Here is a 19,972-nt window from a genome sequence, read left to right as displayed (position 1 = left end):
CGGCAAAATGGCTGACACTGACGGTGGCGGTGCACAAATGCTGCGCAGTTAGCGCCATTCGACGGCCAACACCGCAGTTCCTGGTGTGTCCGCTGTGCCGTGCGTGTGATCATTGCTTGTACAGCCCTCTCGCAGTGTCCGGAGCAAGTATGGTGGGTCTGACACACCGGTGTCAATGTGTTCTTTTTTCCATTTCCAGGAGTGTATCTTCGTAACAACTGAGGACACAAATACTGTATTTGGACAATGCATCCACATAAGCTAATTGTAGCTTTCATTTGTATTCTGTGTTTTCCGATGTACACTGATTTTCAGCAGTTCAGGATTAGCTAGGTATCTGAAAGCCGGTTTTATAACATCTAAAACAACTGACAAACCATGTATGCGGGTGTATGGTGTTCCACTGGCTTCTGCCTGAAGATATTTGCACCACGATATGTCACAAAGGGAATTTCTAGCATTATCATCTGTGGAAATTTTGTGAAAGAATATTGACCATATGGCTTCCTGCATTTTGGTCACACAATGTAAGTTACCTGTGATAGCTATTCCATAATATATTTGCAAAATGTGAATTTCCTTGTCTGTCAGTCTGTTAACACCTCTTTGTGAGTTTCCATCTAATTTCTTGGCTTTCAATTCTTTCTTCAATCTGAGAAGTATAACTTCCATTCACTTTTGAATGTGCCCCACACATTCCACTTTTTCCATTTTAGTTTGTGAGACACAAGGATTGCTCTCTAAAATAGTCTTAAAGACACTGAACTCTCTATCACCTAGATACTTCACATATGTAACACCATATTGTTCAACTGACCTTTAGAATATTTGTTTCATCCCACCTGCTTCTATCACACCACTTGACACCTTGCAATTCCTGGTGCCCACTTACTTGTGTTCTGAGACTTTATCACTGCACTGTTGTCCTTCCTTCGTCACACTGATAAAAATATTTGCTCATTGCTTGAGATCTAAGATTTCCCCTGTATCCACACAAAAATATGATGTATGGCCCCACTTCATCACAAGAGACGCAAAGATCTGTCTTCACTACACAGTGTCCTTCTTCCCCTTCACTGTTTATATCTACAGCTTTCTCAACAGCTGCTTTAATGTCCTCCTTGCACTCAACTTCAAGAGCACTGAGGAGTGTTCTTTTGTAATCACTGAATCCAGTAACTGATGCAGGCACGTCCATCATGCCACAAAACAAATTTTCGCCTTCTCTGCCTGCACCTAAGCATCTCAAGGCGTAACAAAATGTTGTATTCACCTCATACATCTTCTCATGGAGAGCCGAAGTCTTGAAATGAACATCTTGTTTACAAACTTTACACAAAGTATGTATATTACCAACAATGACAATTCTTTCACTGTCATCATAAAGTCTAAGGCCCTTTGATCCACAATTACTACATGAACATGAAACATTAATCATATAGGCAAGTATTTCTAATTCAGTTAACTAAAATCCACTGGAAAAGCCGTGGTTTAGATTGTATGCAGCATCACCAATTCCTTCACAAATTTTCTTCTTCGATGAACTCAGTGACTTAGCCGAAACTTGTTCTTTACACTTAGGAGCAGCATCTGTAACACTGTTATTTAAATATCCTGCACCTTTTACTAGTGAAATTCGACATTTCCTCACTTTTTTGAATATGCGTTTCGACCCATTTCCAGCAAAACAGGTTGATATATGCAAAACTAAAAACTGAAATAAGTTTGAAGCATGTACTGTGCAGAAGAACCACGTTGAAATCAAAGGAAGTCTAGACTTATCTGCAGTTCCTTTTGGTAGTGTGAACGAAAAATTTATGCACAAAAAGTTACTAGCATAGAGAAGGTGTGGATCACAGCAGAGAAAGTAAGGGCATAGCATGCACAGACGCCCAAATAACCTTTTCTAAAAGATATTTCTAGTCAGAATTCAATTATGAAACTCTGCATGTTATTCTTAAAGAATCAATATAATAAACTGTGCGGTAACGAAACTTTGAATTTTGTCACAATTTTGCCCTATATCAGCCCTTAAAAAATTATATGCACATTTCAAAGCTATATACCCAGATGTAAATATTGATTTCTCAAACCTCTGTGAGTTGTGGTCAAAACACTGTCTTCATGCCAATGCGAGTGATACCAATGCTGTTTGTTTGTGTGTCTCACACTATATTAAGTTGTATGCTGTAAATCGAAAGAACTAAAGCCCGTGTCACCTAGGACGGCGCTTCCGCACATAGGGGCGGACTAGACAGGAGGGGGGTTGGGGGGGGGGGGGGGGATGAGAACTGCACATGCGCAACTGCATTGCTGCGGACTAGTGTCAGGCTCGTTTGTCTATGGTTTGCATTTGTATTATACGGTCAAATCTATGAGGGGAAAAATAAATATTGAAGCCAATTTCGATCAATCGTCATGAGACAAATATTAATTCACGTCTTGACCGACTTTGCATGCACTGCTCCACAGACTTACTCTGCATGACGTCAGGAGGCGAGAACAGCTGACACAGCTTTGTGAAGACGTGAAGTACACTTTTTCTCAAAATGATTATTGTCTGATAATAAGGTCACTGGAACTGCTTGCAATAATTACTATTTATTGCATATTGAACTGCATAAGAAGTAAAAATTTAATACACAACAAAACTAACTTCAACTACAAACCGAAATCTTTATATCCACTTGGCAACTGCTTTTTTTTAAAAAAAAAAAAAAAATGTGTAAGTTGTGTGTGTGGACGTGTTTGACAGTAGTTAAGTGTAATCGCTCTGCATAGGAAAGCATTAGTTGTAATGAAAGACGTCTACATTTGGAAATATCGGTCTTCTCATTAATTTATCCAGTAGCATATTCTCGCGTGCTATTAAAGCATACAGTATGGTGGGAAAGGGTTAACATCTGCTTGGGGAATATTTTGAGCTAGGAATTTCTCATTATTATGTATGCATCTGATATTTTAAACCACGAGTCTTTCAAGCTAAGAAATATTATTACTTTCTTCCAAAGTCCATATCGTAATACCATTGTCACTTCTGTTTGAGTCTGTTTCTGAACAATATGATTGTAAATTTACAATGATACATTGAAGGCTTATATCTATGATTACTTCCCTGTCAAATTCTTCTCTCTGAAGCTTTCCAGCATGCCGCACGGACAGTGCTCATGATGAAGGTGGAATGTTGTCTATTGCCTCATTGCCTGTTGTCTCATGAACAAGCGACTCAGTGTTGTTACCTCAATTTTTTTGTTTTTTCTCTCACATAGCCTTAAAACCCTTTGCCCCAATTAAAATCTGAGGGGCTACACTGACAGTGACATGGGGTAAACGCAAAACTGTGTGACCCCATTCACGTGCAAGGAAGTCAAGCTTGTACGTTCTGTCATGTGACTTGTATAATTAACGAACTTCAGGAGATCAGCGTAGGTCTGATTTATACGGTGCTTAATATACCTGTTTTTAAGTGTGTAAAAAATATCCGCATTTCTGGAGCTTGTACCTGATGTTTTACGTATAATTGGCAATGGCCCACTTCGAAGGGAGGTATGACAATAGTTGTGAATCACGTCACGAACACGACAGCGTTCATTTCCGAATGGTAACCACAGCTGATTTTCTTACACATAAATACAAGTTTATTCTCAGAAACATAACCAGAAGAAGAGTTGGAATGCACAATAATTATTCGGGAACCTATTCCTATGAGAACTTTAAAACTGCCAGTACCATCACTCATTTTCCAGCAGATCTTCTGCCAATGATTCTAATTGGGCCATTTTTCATCAAGGTAATACTCTGCTGAACTACCCTCTTTCTCTTGTATCGTGAATCTTTATATTAGATATAGTTCGTGCTGAGCCTATGCCACTTCTTTGAACTAAAAACTGTCTTCTTAACATATCTGAAACCAACGTCTTTTAAAATTCTTTACATTGACGAAGCCGCATAACTGTAACACGCTTCACTGAGGTAAATAATCCGCCTGCCAGCTTGTAAAGCACTTCACATTTATTGCCATCACATGGCTGTTTTTTTAATCGCACTTTAACATTTACAGATACACATTCACAGCTATACTGCCAAAAGAAAAAATAGGAAAAAACTTGACAGTTGAATGAATAATTCGGCTGTCGCAGAGTACGGCAAACAGTGCAGCAAGTAGGAGCGAGATTCTCGCTCTCTAGCTATAACTCACTGCTAGCCACCCGGAAAGAGAGTGAATATTATTGGCTGGCAGTGGCTAGTGGAGGGGGGTGCACAGAACTGGTGAAAATTTGGCCGCCTTCTTACATGCCGCGAACTTCAATAAAATGTAAAGAAGACACTTTACCATCACGTAAGCACTGTGTAGCGTTTGTTACGTGCAATTCTGCACTTCCAGCATGTTTCATAGGTGCATATCCCTACTGTGCATCTTCGGCAAGACCGATTGCATTGACGAAATTATAAACAAGTGTTGGTTAACCACGGATAGGGTAGTTCTAGAGACATAACAAATTCTAGAGATCATTCCATTGAGGTGTTTGCATCGATTTTACAACAACTCCTTCTACACTCATGTATCATCCAGTATCACCTCACAGATCTTTAAAAATCACTAAAGAAGATCTCAGAGTAAATGAATATCTTGTTTGTGATGACTGTGTTACCACTTAGGATGAAGTACAGGGATTTCTCTGGAATAGCTCACAGAATACAATTCACCCGTTTATAACTTACAACACTGACACAAATACTGATCAAATACTCATGTGACATACTGGGTGACAATTATTGAACTATATGAAATAAAATCGTCATAACTTCTGAACGGTTTGCGGTAGGACGTTCAAACTGCATTCTTGGCTGCAGGGTATGTTGGGAATTGGTGTTTGCAAGGGCACACGCTTTGTTGTTGTCGGCCACTTGCACGTGCAAATGTCACGGTACAGCATGCCTGAGTGTATAGCACTTGTGAAAGGCTAATATGCAAGCAATAACAGCCCAACTGCGGATCAAACGAAGTTTGTGGCCGTGTGTAAGCGGAAGACAACCGGTCAAAGAGTGATAACAATCAAGAATTTGATCCACAAATTTTAGATAATGGGTAAGTTTGTAATGACAGAGTGCCCATGTCAGTCATTGAAAAAGGTAAAAATGCCTGAAAAGATCGATAAGAAACGCACTGTGTTTCAGACCAGCCCCAGGAAATCAATCAGACAATCTGCACAACAGGTGGAAATCAACAGGTTGACACTGCGACAAAGTGTTCTTGAACACATGCATCTCTACCCATGCAAAATTCAAACCCATCAGCCATTAAGCCCCAGGGCTATGGAACAACAGTTATGTTTCTCTAACACTATCATCCACAAAATTGACGAAAAGGGCTAGCATGTCATTATGGCTTGGTTTAAGGACAAAGTGCACTTTCATTTGGATGGGTTCGTCAATAAACAAAATAGGCGCATTTCACGATCGAGAAATCTCTTCACCCTCAGTGTGTGACTGTGTGGTGTCCAATGTTCGGTCACGGAATAATCGGTGTGATACTCCTTGATGGATTGGTGACAATCGAATTGTACACGAAGGTTTTAGAAGATAATTTCATCCCCATTATCCATAGTGCCCCTGATTTCGATAAATTGTGGTTCACGCAAGATGGAGCTCGATCCCATCGAAGCAGGAGAGTGTTTGATGTCCTGGAAGAGCCCTTAGGGAACGCATTCTGCCTCTGGGGTACACAGAGGTTACTGGCATGGGTCTCAACTGGCCGCCATACTCTCTGGATCAGCACAATGAGACTCCTTTTTGCGCAGCTTAATATAAGGTATACAGCAATAATGCCAAAACCATTGCTCAGCTCAAAACAGACATGCAACAGGCCATCGACAGCATTGATGTTCCGACACTTCAGTGTGTCATGCAGAATTTCGCTATTTGTTTGTGCCACATAATCACCAATAACGGCAGGCATATCGAACATGTCATAACCTAAATCCAAATATCTGTAGGGACACGTCCGTCTTGAATGAAGTGTGTGTACGCAGTAGTTTGTAACTAATTTATGTGATTTTCATATATTTCAATAGCTGTCACCCTGTATGTGCAACTATGTGATTGAATTAAGTATGATACAGTGTGTGTGTGTTTGTGTGTGTGTATTCTTTCCAGTATAAATTCATACACTTTTTGAAATGTCACTTTCCGGCTTCATCGCACATTTACCACATTCGAGATGAAAATGCTGCCCTATACAAAAATGGAAATAGTTTCATGAATCTGTCCCACAATAAGGAAGGTTTTGAATGGCATTATTTTGCAACAGAACAACTGTTGTAGTGCAAGGAAAATATTTCTTCATGTATCTATGACTACATATCGGTTTCCCATCATTACTTAGACATCGCCAAGGCTGCAATAATGTCACACCAGATACTTGTGTTATCAGAAAATGTGAAATTCTCAGAAGATTACATCTAGTGACACTACTGGAAGAACATAATGTTTACCTTCATCAATCTGGAAAAAATTAACGATTTAATTCTAAATTCCCTTTTCACTGAGGCTTCATATTACCACTACAGTAATATAAACCTTATTTTCATATATTACTTATGAATGCATATTTTAATAATCTGTGTTTCATATTTATATGCTATCTTCTGCATTTTGATAGGATACTGATGTTGGCAAAATAAATTTTTGAGCACGATGTATTTGATGTGCCATCTTCATATGAGATTTTACCGTGTTTAAAATACTATACTGAAACAATAGAATATCTTTTCTTAAGAAAAATGAAGATGGGGTGCTTTAAGATACCCAAGGTGAAAAGTCAAGGGCAGTTACCTTGATTATGAAAATTCTTAGAAACCTCCAAGGTTGCATATCAGTGTAAAACCCTACTCCTTAGCTTTTCAGGGATACTAGTTTCATTGCTGTACCTGGATAGAATCAGAAATATAGACATTTATGCTCAACCATACACATGTAAATCTCACACTATTCCCAAACTTTGCAGACCTGCAACTTTCTTAGCAGTTATCATACACTTCTGCAAACTGGCAATTCTCCATCTCTTATCTGGATCATTGGATTCACCAAATCTGAAATGGTCAGATTGAAAATGTTACTTTTCATTACTGAATTAACGTGGACTCACCCACATATGGAAATGTATGACATAGAGTCAGGAAATATTCTTTGAACAGACAAGTCTCATGTTATTTTGCATAGTGCTGTAAATGTATAGAACTGTTGTCCAATAGGTTCTACTCTGCCATATGTTGTGCAGGACAGGAACGTCCGCTGCACTTAACTTATGGATTGGGCACAGTTTAAGGCGCCACGTCACGAACTGCGCGGCCACTCCCGCCGGAGGTTCAGTCCTCCCTTGGACATGGGTGTGCGTCTTGTTCTTAGCATAAGTTACTTTAAGTTAGTTTACCTAGTGTGTATGTCTAGTAACTCACAAACATTTTAACATTTTAAACTTAGCTTTTCTGTATGACCATTGTAGGGGTAATTATGAGCAGACCTTAACTAAGGAACAAACTTTTCAAACTATCAGACAGATATTAAGATAATGTCGTACCTGCGGATTCGGAGCAAAACGAATGTGCTTCATCATTGGGCTTGACTCACTCGCCTGCAACAGAAAGACACACACAATTAGGTTTCAGATTTCGGTAAATTACAGTACATTGGATGTTCTTAATTAATAGTGAAACCTAACATGGTTGAAAGTATGTGAAAACAGAAGCGAAAACGTTCCTGTAAATATTGGTCTGCAGTACAATTTCGATACAATTGTGACTGTGTAGCTACAAGTCACTAATCTCTTGTTTTTCTGAAAACATCATTATGGCTTATTCATTGGACTCAATAAATAGTGTGCAATAGTAGACAGCAGTGTGAGAATGAGCCCAAATCGCTGGCTCCTCATCTCTCAGTACTTTTTGACTGGTGTCATCTTCTAGCTTTACATGTCATATTGAAGGTCACTAATGACACATGGCAAGGGCACCTGGGGAGTGGGGGATAGGAGTGGAGGGAAGAAAATCCAGTGTGAACTGAGGTCCCTCCCACCCTCCCCCCATTTTGTTCTAAAAAAGTAGGAACCATTTAAGTTCTGTGCTCTGTAGGGGGATGATCCTATGATCAATTTCTTGTTTATTACTGTAACAAATTAATGTTTCAAAAAGGACCCATATGACCAGAGGGTGTCACAACATGACACTAGCACAGAGAAACATTAAAATTGTATTCCAACAATCAATAAGTGTTGTGCCATAACAAAGGGGCGGCTATAGCCAAACTTCCACATATTTTACTTACATTGTTTGGAAGTCATGGAATTTCCACCGCTTGAAGATCACACGTGGTTCAAGAATCGTGAAAGAAGGTTGTATACATGGAAGAACCCAGGAGATACTAGAAGGTTTCAGATAGATTATATAATGGTAAGACAGAGATTTAGGAACCAGGTTTTCAATTGTAAGACATTTCCAGGGCAGATGTGGACTGTAGATTAAAACTGAAGAATCTGCAAAAAGGTGGGAATTTAAGGAGATGGGACCTGGATAAACTGAAAGAACTAGAGGTTGTACAGAGTTTCAGGGAGAGCATAAGGGAACAATTGACAGGAATGGGGGAAAGAAATACACTAGAAGAAGAATGGGTAGCTTCGAGGGATGCAATAGTGAAGGCAGCAGAGGATCGAGTAGGTAAAAATACGAGGGCTAGTAGAAATCCTTGGGTAACAAAAGAGATACTGAATTTAATTGATGAAAAGAGAAAATACAAAAATGCACAGTAAATGAAGCAGGCAAAAAGGAATACAAACGTCTCAAAAATATGATCGATAGGAAGTGCAAAATAGCTAAGCAGGGTTGGCTAGAGGACAAATTTAAGGATGTAGATGCTTATCTCACGAAGGGTAAGATAAATACTGCCTACAGGAAAATTAAAGAGATCTTTGGAGAAAAGAGAACCACTTGCATGAATATCAAGAGCACAGGTGGAAACCCAGTTCTAAGCAAAGAAGGGAAAGCAGAAAGGTGGAAGGAGTATATAGAGGGTCTATACAAGGGCGAAGTACTTGAAGACAATATTATGGAAATGGAAGAGGATGTAGATGACGATGAAATGGGAGATACAATACTGCGTAAAGAGTTTGACACAGCACTGAAAGACCTGAGTTGAAACAAGGCCCCAGGAGTAGACAACATTCTATTAGAACTACTGACGGCCTCGGGAGAGCCAGTCCTGACAAAACTCTACCATCTGGCGAGCAAGATGTATGAGACAGGCGAAATACCCTCAGACTTCAAGAAGAATATAATAATTCCAATCCCAAAGAAAGCAGGTTTTGACAGATGTGAAAATTACCGAACTATCAGTTTAATAAATCACAGCTGCAAAATACTAACACAAATTCTTTACAGACCAATGGAAAAACTGGTGGAAGCCGACCTCGGGGAAGATCAGTTTGGATTCCGTAGAAATGTTGGAACACGACTTATCTTAGAAGAAAGATTAAGGAAAGGCAAACCTACGTTTCTAGCATTTGTAGACTTAGAGAAAGCTTTTGACAATGTTGACTGGAATACTCTCTTTCATATTCTGAAGGTGGCAAGGGTAAAATACAGGGAGCAAAAGGCTATTTACAATTTGTATAGAAACCAGATGGCAGTTATAAGAGTTGAGGGACATGAAACAGAAGCAGTGGATGGGAAGGGAGTGAGACAGAGTTGTAGCCTGTCCCCTATGCTATTTAATCTGTATATTGAGCAAGCAGTAAAGGAAACAAAAGAAAAGTTCGGAGTAGGTATCAAAATCCATGGAGAAGAAATAAAAACTTTGAGGTTTGCCAATGACATTGTAATTCTGTCATAGACAGTAAAGGACTTGGAAGAGCAGTTGAACAGAATGGACAGTGTCTTGAAAGGAGGGTATAAGATGAGCATCAACGAAAGCAAAACGAGGGTAATGGAATGTAGTCGAATTAAGTCGGGTGATGCTGAGGGAATTAGATTAGGAAATGAGACACTTAAAGGAGTAAAGGAGTTTTGCTATTTGGGGAGGAAAATAACTGATGATGGTCGAAATAGAGAGGATATAAAATGTAAACTGGCAATGGCAAGGAAAGTGTTTCTGAAGAAGAGAAATTTGTTAACGTTGAGTATTGATTTAAGTGTCAGGAAGTCGTTTCTGAAAGTATTTGTATGGAGTGTAGCCATGTATGGAAGTGAAAAATGTATGGTAATAGTTTAGACAAGAAGAGAATAGAAGCTTTCGAAATGTGGTGCTACAGAAGAATGCTGAAGATTAGATGGATAGATCAAGGGATCACCAATTTAGTACTGGAGGGCAGCATGGAGGGTAGAAACCGTAGAGCGAGACCAAGAGATGAATACACTAAGCAGATTCAGAAGGATGTAGGCTGCAGTAGGTACTGGCAGATGAAGAAGCTTGCACAGGATAGAGTAGCATGGAGAGCTGCATCAAACCAGTCTCAGGACTGAAGACCACAACAACATAGATCACACATTCTCAACAGTGCCAAATCATGTTCTTCACCCCTGGTATGGAAAGGGGGGCAATACTCTTGCTGTTGTTTTGCCAAATGGCAAACAGTCTGAACACTATTCTATAATGTTCGGTGCCCACAAAGCCATGTAGATATTTGTATTACAACCTATTAATGTTATCCGATATTTACTTAACCAAGACATATAATAAAATGCACACACAAATGGCATATATTCAAACACTCTTGTGATATAATTATGTGCATGTTTGTACTCCACAATGATGGCCAATATGATATGAATGTGTGTTGAGCGCCAGTTCCCATGTGCTATCCTTGACACTAGATGTATGTTACGAGGCAGAGATAAGGATGCTGTGCAGTGCCTCAGATGAGGAGGAACAAAATTATACTAGATTAATAACAAAAAATTTTCATTCTAAGCTACATTTTAACATTTATCGATAAATCACTCTCCCAGTTGCATGAGAACTGTCAAAGGCTAACCATGACATCGCAAATAATATTGTTTATGGTTATCTGCAACTTAAACAAGAGCTCCTGTAAACATGTTGGTTTAGAGATGGTGCACAAAACTCCTCATAGATCAGAGGAAACCATCACTCAGCACTACTAATCACTTTTATTATCGATGCAAGAAGAAAATGAAATGTATTAATTAAATGTAGGCATACAACTGCAATCTTACTTAAGTGTCTACATATACCTTGCTATATGTAAGAGATTATGAAGAAAGAAGTGCAGCTGTAAAAGTTCCATGCATGCTAATGGAATTGCATGTTCACCACAATGACCGAATGGATGAAGTAGCCCTGTCACAAGAGCCTTGTAGTTACCAACTGGTCCTGTATTTATACTTGAAACTGGCACAACAGGAATCGCTCACTAGTGCCTAATAACAAACACTGATAAGACAAAACATTGTGACCACCACCAACCACGATGCTGGATGCCACCTGGCGGCATTACAGGCACGTGATGCAGTAACAAAAGTATGAAATCAGAACAGACACAGATGGGGAATCACACTAGTGAAGATATTGGCTGCAAATGGTGAAATCCACTGAGATAAGAGACTTTGACACAGGGCAGATTATTATTACACAGAGCCTGTGTACGAGTTTCTCAAAAACGGAGAAGCTGGTCGAATATTCATATGCTACTATTGTGAGTATCTATGGAAAGAGGTAGAAGGGCATTGAAACTACCACAAGGCACTAAATTGTTGGAAGTCACCGACTATTCACAGAACGTGGGGTTTGGAGACTCGTCTGCTCTGTAAAGTGGGTTAGATATTGATCTCTGACATCTCCATGCATCATACGTTGTTCAACGTGGAACTCTGCAGCAAACCACATGTTGTCCAAACAACATCATCAATTACGATTGCAGAGGACATGGGACCATCAATATTCGACCTTCAGTGAATAGAAAAGTGTCAGCTCTTCAGGTGAATCACGTTCTTTCCACAGTAGCTCGATGGTCGTCTCCAAAAACGTCGTCATCGAGGTGAACAGCCCCTCAAAATGTGCAGCATGCCAGGGATGCAGGCTGCGGGGAACACTATTATGCTATGGCAGACATTCTCCAGCACTTGCATGGGATCTGTGGGGGTAATCAAAGACACTCTGACAGCTGCGAACCTTGTGTACCTATTCAAGCTTGATGTGTTCCCCGACAGCGATGTCATTTTTTAGCAATATAATTGTCATTGTTTGGGAGCCAAAAGTGTGCTTCAGTGGTTTGATTAGCACTATAGTAAACTCACATTGATGTCTCGGCGACCAAATGCGCCGGATGTAAATCCTATTGAGCCCACTAGGTTGCTGTTGGGCGCAGTCTCTGTGTACGCAAGTCAGCAGCCCATTGTTTATGCGAATTACGTGACCTGAGCATAGATATCTAATGCCACATACCTACAAAAACCTACCAACAAACTCTCGGATCCCTGATACGCAGAATTACTGATGTATTTCGTTCCAAAGATGGACAAATAAGCTATTGGAACAGATAGCATGCACTCTTCTGAGGGTGTGAAGATTACTCATCTATATGCCGGCACAAAAATTGTGGGAATTAACTCTAAAATAATGCAGCTGGACAGTCTTATGAATGTGGTAACTAGAAATAATGAGATGTTGGGGTGGCTGGATGTTAAAATCCTGCAATGTGAACTACATGTCAATGACAAGGTTGAAGAAGTCATCACAAAACTAATTGATATATATGTGGATATGTCAATTCAATATCTAAGGCACTTGACTATCATCGCCACCCCAAGTCTCAGAAATGGTTTAGTATATGATGTTATATCGATGGCAAACCATAAAGTTATCAAAGCGCAAAAAGCTTTCAGGGGAAATTACGGTTGCTAAGATTAACACAGCTGCAACAAGAACAATCTCTCTAGAAATTTCTAAACCAGTAACTGAAAATCTGAATAGACTCTCATGAACTACAGATGGAGGCAGAAGAGTAAAAAGAGGTGAAGAATAATAATAAAAAGGAGAACAAAGCACAATTACAAACAACAATAACAAACGTGAGGATAGATAGTTAGACACCACGTATGTGGTCAGTAAGAATGAACAATATATGCTATGTTCAACTTAGGCTGGAGTATAGATTTGGAATATGAAGCTAATACTCTTAAAAACTTCAAGTTGTGACAACTATCTGCCTAAAGAGAAGCAAGCATATGCTGAAATATTACGTATGAGTAACGCATATAGGAAACACAAGGACCATAAATGATAGATAAAAGGTTTTATAGGTAAGAAATATACAAATTGTTCTGGGTAACGACAAGCGCCGGCCTCATGATCAAGAACATACACTGACTATGAGCGCACCACAACAGGAGTGGCCTCTAGCCGAAGAGAATATAAGCGCCGCTCCTTCCAGGTTCGGCCAGACTGTAGAAGACGCGCACTTGTAGAGAAAGACTAGAAGAGAGGCACTATAAAAGCCATGACTTGTGACCCATATGAACTTGTGGGATTAACTTTGTGTGATTGACATTGTATGCAGTGAAGGACATTGATTATTTGCATGTCGTCAACTGCTTGCAACAACTCGTTGTAAATACAAAGATTAAATACTGTCATTTCAATAACTGTAATGAAATCCATTAATATTGTTTGCTTGTATGTTGTGTAGCTGTCCGAGAAAACAGCATCCTAGGCACCCTATAAGATACAAGAGGGCAGGATTCCACATTGGCGACGAGTTATCAGAAGAACCCAGTGCCTGGCGGCTAGCGAATTTTTTTTTTCTTTCTGCTGGTGCCTTAATTTTGTCTTCTCTTTTCTTTACAGGGACGTTTACTTGCTTTAACGGTTTCTTTTGATGATCATTGTTTTCAGGTGACCATTGCAGATATTTTCTTTTCTTTTGTATGTATTTTTCTTGCTTGCCTTGTCTGTTTCTTGCTTTTGTCTCTTCCAAAATGACCACCCCGACAATCCCACCCACTGCTCAGGCGCCACAGTTGCAATCATTAGATAAAACACAGTTAATGCAGTTGTTTCAGTTCCAGACGCTGCATATATCTATGCTGCACAATACGGTGCAGCAGTTACTGGTCCACACTGCACGCCCGATGGACCAAGCACCACATACAGCAACAAATACTGCTTTACTGCCTTTTCGACAGTTTCATGGACAAAAAGAAGAATGGCTCGAGCGATTCTACCAATTCGAGGCACGCACACACACACACACACACACACACACACACACACACATACACACACATCAAAAACAGTTTTTCTTCACCCTGTTTCCTAAAACTCCTGAGGATAGCCGTTGACTTTGGATATTGTATCACAGGAACAGTCCCTTTGACAGACAACCGCCGCCCCAACGGTAATGGCAGGATGTCGACTGCCGTGGGGGCAGCCGCTGCAAGGGATAGAGAAGACAAAAGAGTAACATTCATCATGCACGGGCATCTGCGGCAGAACTGGGCCAACAGTAACAGGGGATACCGACCAACATCGAGCTGCGCCTTTCAGCACCAGCGCCTGATGATGCCGTGCCAAATCACGGACGACACGGCACAGCAGAGGGCTCAAGGCAATGCTCTGCGTTGCTGCACCAGACTCCTTTCATTATAATGACCAATGGCATGACACAGTATCCTCCTTCACAATACCCGCTATTAACATAACCTACGCTTGCATGACCTGTCGCAGTCAACAAGATATCTGCTACTGCCCTTAGTACGCGACCTAACTATCGCCGAGGTTTTTCTCCCTTGGCCCTTGTTTTGTCACTTCTTTCCCCTCTGTCCTTCGAGCCGCTACACTTTGTTTGACTTTCAACGCAATCTATCGCCAGATGAGCATGTATTAATTGTTTACCTTAACCAGACGTACGCAAACATCACAGTACCCACATCCTGCGAGACCTCACCTTAGTGAATACTTTCCCTTATGCAGAGATGGCAGATCTTTTGTGTTCGCCATCATGCCCGGGTGGGCATGGAGGGCTCCACCTCTCAGTATCACATACACTAGGTATAAAGGGAGAGTGCTCTGGTGGAGTTGTCACTTGTACTCAACCCATTCATGTGAAAAGATTTCCGATGTGATTGTGACCACACAACAGCAATTAACAGACTTTGAACGTGGTATGATAGCTCGAGCTAGACACATGGGGCATTCCATTTTGGAAATCATTAGCGAATTCAGTATTCCATGATCCACAGTTTCAAGAGTGTTCTGGATTGTTAAATTTCAGGAATTATGTCTCACCACTGACAACGTCATTGGTGACAGCTTCACTTAACGAGCAAAAAACGGTTTTGCGTAAAGTTGTCAATACTAACAGACAAGCAACACTGCATAAATTAACCGCAAATATCAATGTGTGATGTACGAGGAGTGCATCCGTAATGTCTTTAGAGCAAAATTTGGCGTTAATGGACTACGGTAGCATACGACCGACGTAATTCCCTTTGTTGACAGCAGTCATCGCCTGCAGCGTCTCTCCTGGGCTCGTGGCGATATCGGTTGGATGCTAGATGACTGGAGAACCGTGGTCCGGTCAGATGAGTCCCAATTTAGATTTGTAATAGCTCATGGTAAGGTTGTGGTGTGGTGCAGGCACACGGAGCCATGCTCCCAGGTTATCAATAAGTCACTGTGCAAGTTGGTGGTGGCTGCATAATGGCGTGGGGTGTGTTTACATGGAATGGATTGGATCCTGTGGTCCAACTGAAACGATGATTGACTAGAAACGCTTATGCTCGGCTACTTGGAGACCATTTGCTGCCATTCTGTTACATCATGTTCCCAAACAATTATAGAATTTTTATGGATAACATTGCCCAATGTAACCAGGCCACAATTGTTCGTGATCTGTTTGAAGAATATTCTGGACAGTTCGAGAGGATGGTTTGGCCACCCATCTAACATTTATGTGAAATAATCGAGAGGTCGGCTCGTGCACAAAGTCTTGCACCAGCAATACTTTCGCAGTTATGGACAGATACAGAGGTAGCTTGATTCAAGATTTCAGTAACAGACTTCCAGTGACTTATTGGGTCCATGCCATGCTGGGGAAAAGGAGGTCCGACACAGTATTAGGAGGCTTCCCATAACTTTTGTCACCTCAGTGCAGGTGAAGACAGCATAGGCAACATGCGATTCCATTGTGTCACGCATAAAAATTTCATCGCTGTTTGAGAACATGAAGTCCATTAATGGCTGCAAATAGTCTCCAAGTAGCCGGACATAACCATTTCCTGTCAATGATCGTTTAAGCTGGACGAGAGGATGCAGTACATTCCATGTAAACACAGGCCACACCATTATGGAGCCAGTGGTAACTTGCACAGTGCCTTTTTGACAACTTTGGTCAATGGCTTAATGGGATCTGCACCACACTCGTACCCTAACATCAGCTCTTACCATCTTAAATCGGGACTCATCTGACCAGCCCAGGGTTTTCCAGTTGTCTAGGGCCCAACCGATATTGTCAGTAGCCCAGGAGAGGAGCTGCAGGCGATGGCGTGCTGTTAAAAAAGGGCTTTCGAGACGGTCGTCTGCTGCCATAGCCCACTAACGCTAATATTCCGCCGAACTATCTTAAAGGATATATTTGTCGTATGTCCCAGATTGATATCTCCAGTTATTTCATGCAGTGGTATTGTTCGTTAGCACTAACAACTCTTGAAGATCACCACTTCTTGATCGTTAAGTGAAGTCCGTCAGCCACTGTTTCTCAGTTGTTAGAGGTAATGCCTGTAATTTGGTATTCCTGGCACACTCTTGACCTGGTGGAATTGGGCTATTGATTTCCCTAACGACTTTTGAAATGGAATTTGCAATGTGTCTACCTCTAACTACCATTCCACGTTCAGTGTGGTAATTTCCATCGTACGAATATAATCACGTCGGAAACCTTCCCACATGAAACACCTGAGTACAAAAGACAGCTCCGCCAATGCACTGTCCTTTTATACCTCATGTACTCACGACTACCGCCTTAGGTATATGTGCATATCTCTATCCCATGACTTTTGTCACCTCAGTGCACGTGACGCAGCTGCATGATTCTGGATGGCCAAGTGGATAACACAGTGATGCAGAAGATCCTAGACTTACTGAGAGAGAGCAGCCTGTATGTAGAGATGGGCAGCTGGTGATATGTCAGGTTCCTGGAGATGCTGCAACGATTGCCATCCAACTCTTATGGATCTGAACGTATTAAAGGGGTCAGTACCTCTAGGTGATTTTGGGACTGCTGAGATCTTTCATGGCAGTGAGTATGGCTGCCTGGAGGCACCAACTCCATATTCCAATGGCAGACATGTTTCCGGCCAATGTTGTAGAACAACATACTGCAGTCTTGGTATGTAACTCTACTGCCACCGTACAATTCTGAATTGTTTTAGTAGACGTTTCTCAGCCATAATGCGATCATTTCACTCGAACTAAGTTACCAACAGTAGATATATGGGGACATGTGAAAACAAAAATAATGTATAGACGGCCTTGAACTAGATGCTTACATTGGTCTGATGTTATAACTAAAAGTTTATGAGTCACATGACTAGTGTACTGAAAATTTTTGTGGATGAATACAGAGGGCGCCCTGTTTTCATAGCTAGAATGACACTACAAACGTTCTAAAATATATCAAGGGTTATTCGGAGTTACTACCATAAGACAAGACTATGAAGACGTGAACAAGATAAGTTTGTAAAGGAATCTTTGGGAGAAATGGGTAGAGATATCACCTAAGTTATACAATCCCAGTATGTTTGGTACAGTAGACGAGCACTTCTTACATTCAGGAGAAAATGCTCTTTCTGCCAGTATATCCCAAATAAGCCAGCAAAGTACAGCATCATGTTACTGGTGGTTTCTGACAACGAAGAAAGTTGTGGGTGGAATATTCAGCCATATACCGGGAAAAGACTGGGTAGTGACCATGAAAAGACCCAAAGATTAAAGGCTGTACCTGACTTGTCTTTTGGCTTGAAAGGGCATAACATTAAGTGTGGCAAATTTATCACCTTCTACAAACTCGAGCAAATGTGATAAGAGAAGTATCACAGTGATTTGAAATATGTTTGCTTTTGTTCTACCGTATTAATTTATTGCAGTAACCGGTTTTCAGCTAACAAAGCCGCTATCAGACATGTACTGCAACATCATAGATGTATTCATTAGTTGGCGTGCTCACAAAGGAGTCACCTCCACCAAGACCGTAAACAATGTGATCAAGGAGTTTTAAGAAACAGGTGAATTAGGTGGTGCAGTAGGGAAAGGGGAAAAGAGAGATAGGAAACCCATTCCCATAGCAGTTGACAATGAAGTTGCGGCAGCTATAGCCATCTGTGCAACACCTGCTTCAAATTCTGCTGTCAGTACTCAAGCTGTGTCATGGTATTTCTCTCTACACTCGTCAACAGATGAAAAGATTTTGTTACGTATTTTACACTTCTGTCCCTACAAGATTCAGAATGCAGATCAAGTGTCCTAATGTGTTGCTGGGTGGAAAAATTTGAAGGATATGTAGAAAGCAAATATAACAAAACCAATCAACACGCAGCGGTGTTGCCTCAGCTATGTTAGGTACTTCCAGAAAAAATGTTAAGTGGAAATGAAATATGAGGGTTGACTGAAAAGTAATGCCTCCACCTGCGCAACTCTTCAACAGTTGGCAGTATTGGCATGGGGCAAGTACTGGCTTGTTTCGTAGCCTCTTCTCTACAGCTCCAGTTGGCGCGAAGCCTTAGCATTGAACGGTTGTGTTGCTGCAGTGCAATGTGTGGAACCCTTCGCAGACGGTCGGGCAATGTGATTTAAGCCACATGCAGTCATTGAATTCTTGACAGCAGAAGGTGTCACCCCAAAGGAGATTCATCATAGAATGAAAGCAGTTTATGGTGAATATTGGTAATTAAAGATCACATTCTAAAGATTATTTCTGCATTTGGTTTATTAAAATATTCCCATCCAAACCCAATTAACGAAGGTGGAGGAAGAAATGGAGATAGAGAAATAGTAGCCCAGCTGGAATATGAATTTCGCGCACGAAAGGTATGTGTGATAAAATACAAATTTTCACAGTACTTCGACTTCAAATTACACTACACAAAGAGCAAAACATCTATTAGAAGAACATGGTATATTAGTGGCACCAAATCCAAAACCAAGTAAGACATGTTGTAAAAAAGCTGTTCAACATGTACACGATTTTTATTGTGATGGCAATGTTAGCCATGAGATATCATCAATAAAAGACTTTGTGCTGCGAGAAAAAATATGAATTAGAACACAAAGCAGAAGCACCTAGGTTTGCACAATCTTAAAGACAGATGTAGGGCAAAATGGATTCTTGTACCTAAACATGTATATGTCTAAATTAATTACAGATAGAATAGTATAAATTGAGACTATTATGTAGAACATAATGCCTGATACCCTGTGCAGTTTTTGTTTGAAAATGCACATTGACATACATTTTATAAGAATTTGAATTTTTAATGTACCTTTTCGTATAAACTAGTCAAACAACAAAACTGGAATCCAACAGTTTATATTCGCATAAGAGGCAAATAAAACGTGTGGAACAGATTTTTGTTTAATATCACAGTCGATATGAAATTAATTTTTCAGTTTTGTGTTACCCAGAACTGTTCTATTTTTCTCAAGTTTTAAAAGAGTACATTTCTCAGAGGGAAGATAATGAACTATTGCTGCACAGGATTATGCAGTAATTAATCTTAAGAACTATGCCAAATTTCAGTATGTTAGCTTTTATATTTTCTGAGAAAAGACACATTATAAGTCAAAAAAGTTGGTTTACTGCAAATAGCATTTAAAGTCTTTATTTCAGTTTTTGACAATATTGCTATACCTATAGTGACTAATGCTGTCCATATCCATAATCTTTATTCTCTTCTTCGTCCTCCTAGAG

General features: G+C 40.4%; 1 protein-coding gene across 3 annotated transcripts in view; it reads right to left on the bottom strand.

Annotated features, from left to right (window-relative positions):
• Positions 1-19,972, bottom strand: part of LOC126092467 (caspase-6-like) — a 231,855-nt gene that overhangs the window by 77,124 nt on the left and 134,759 nt on the right. For 2 of the 3 annotated variants that reach the window (XM_049908074.1, XM_049908083.1), the window contains exon 6: positions 7,580-7,633. The exons of the other annotated variant lie outside the window; for it this stretch is intronic. In XM_049908074.1, the coding sequence (XP_049764031.1) occupies positions 7,580-7,633 (54 nt within the window). The remainder of the gene's footprint in view (positions 1-7,579; positions 7,634-19,972) is intronic. 3 annotated transcript variants of the gene reach the window in all.

Source organism: Schistocerca cancellata, chromosome 1, assembly GCF_023864275.1.
Source record: "Schistocerca cancellata isolate TAMUIC-IGC-003103 chromosome 1, iqSchCanc2.1, whole genome shotgun sequence".
Taxonomy (NCBI): Eukaryota; Metazoa; Arthropoda; class Insecta; order Orthoptera; family Acrididae; genus Schistocerca; species Schistocerca cancellata.
Note: the sequence above shows the minus strand (reverse complement) of the source record. Positions and strands in the feature narration are given on the sequence as shown.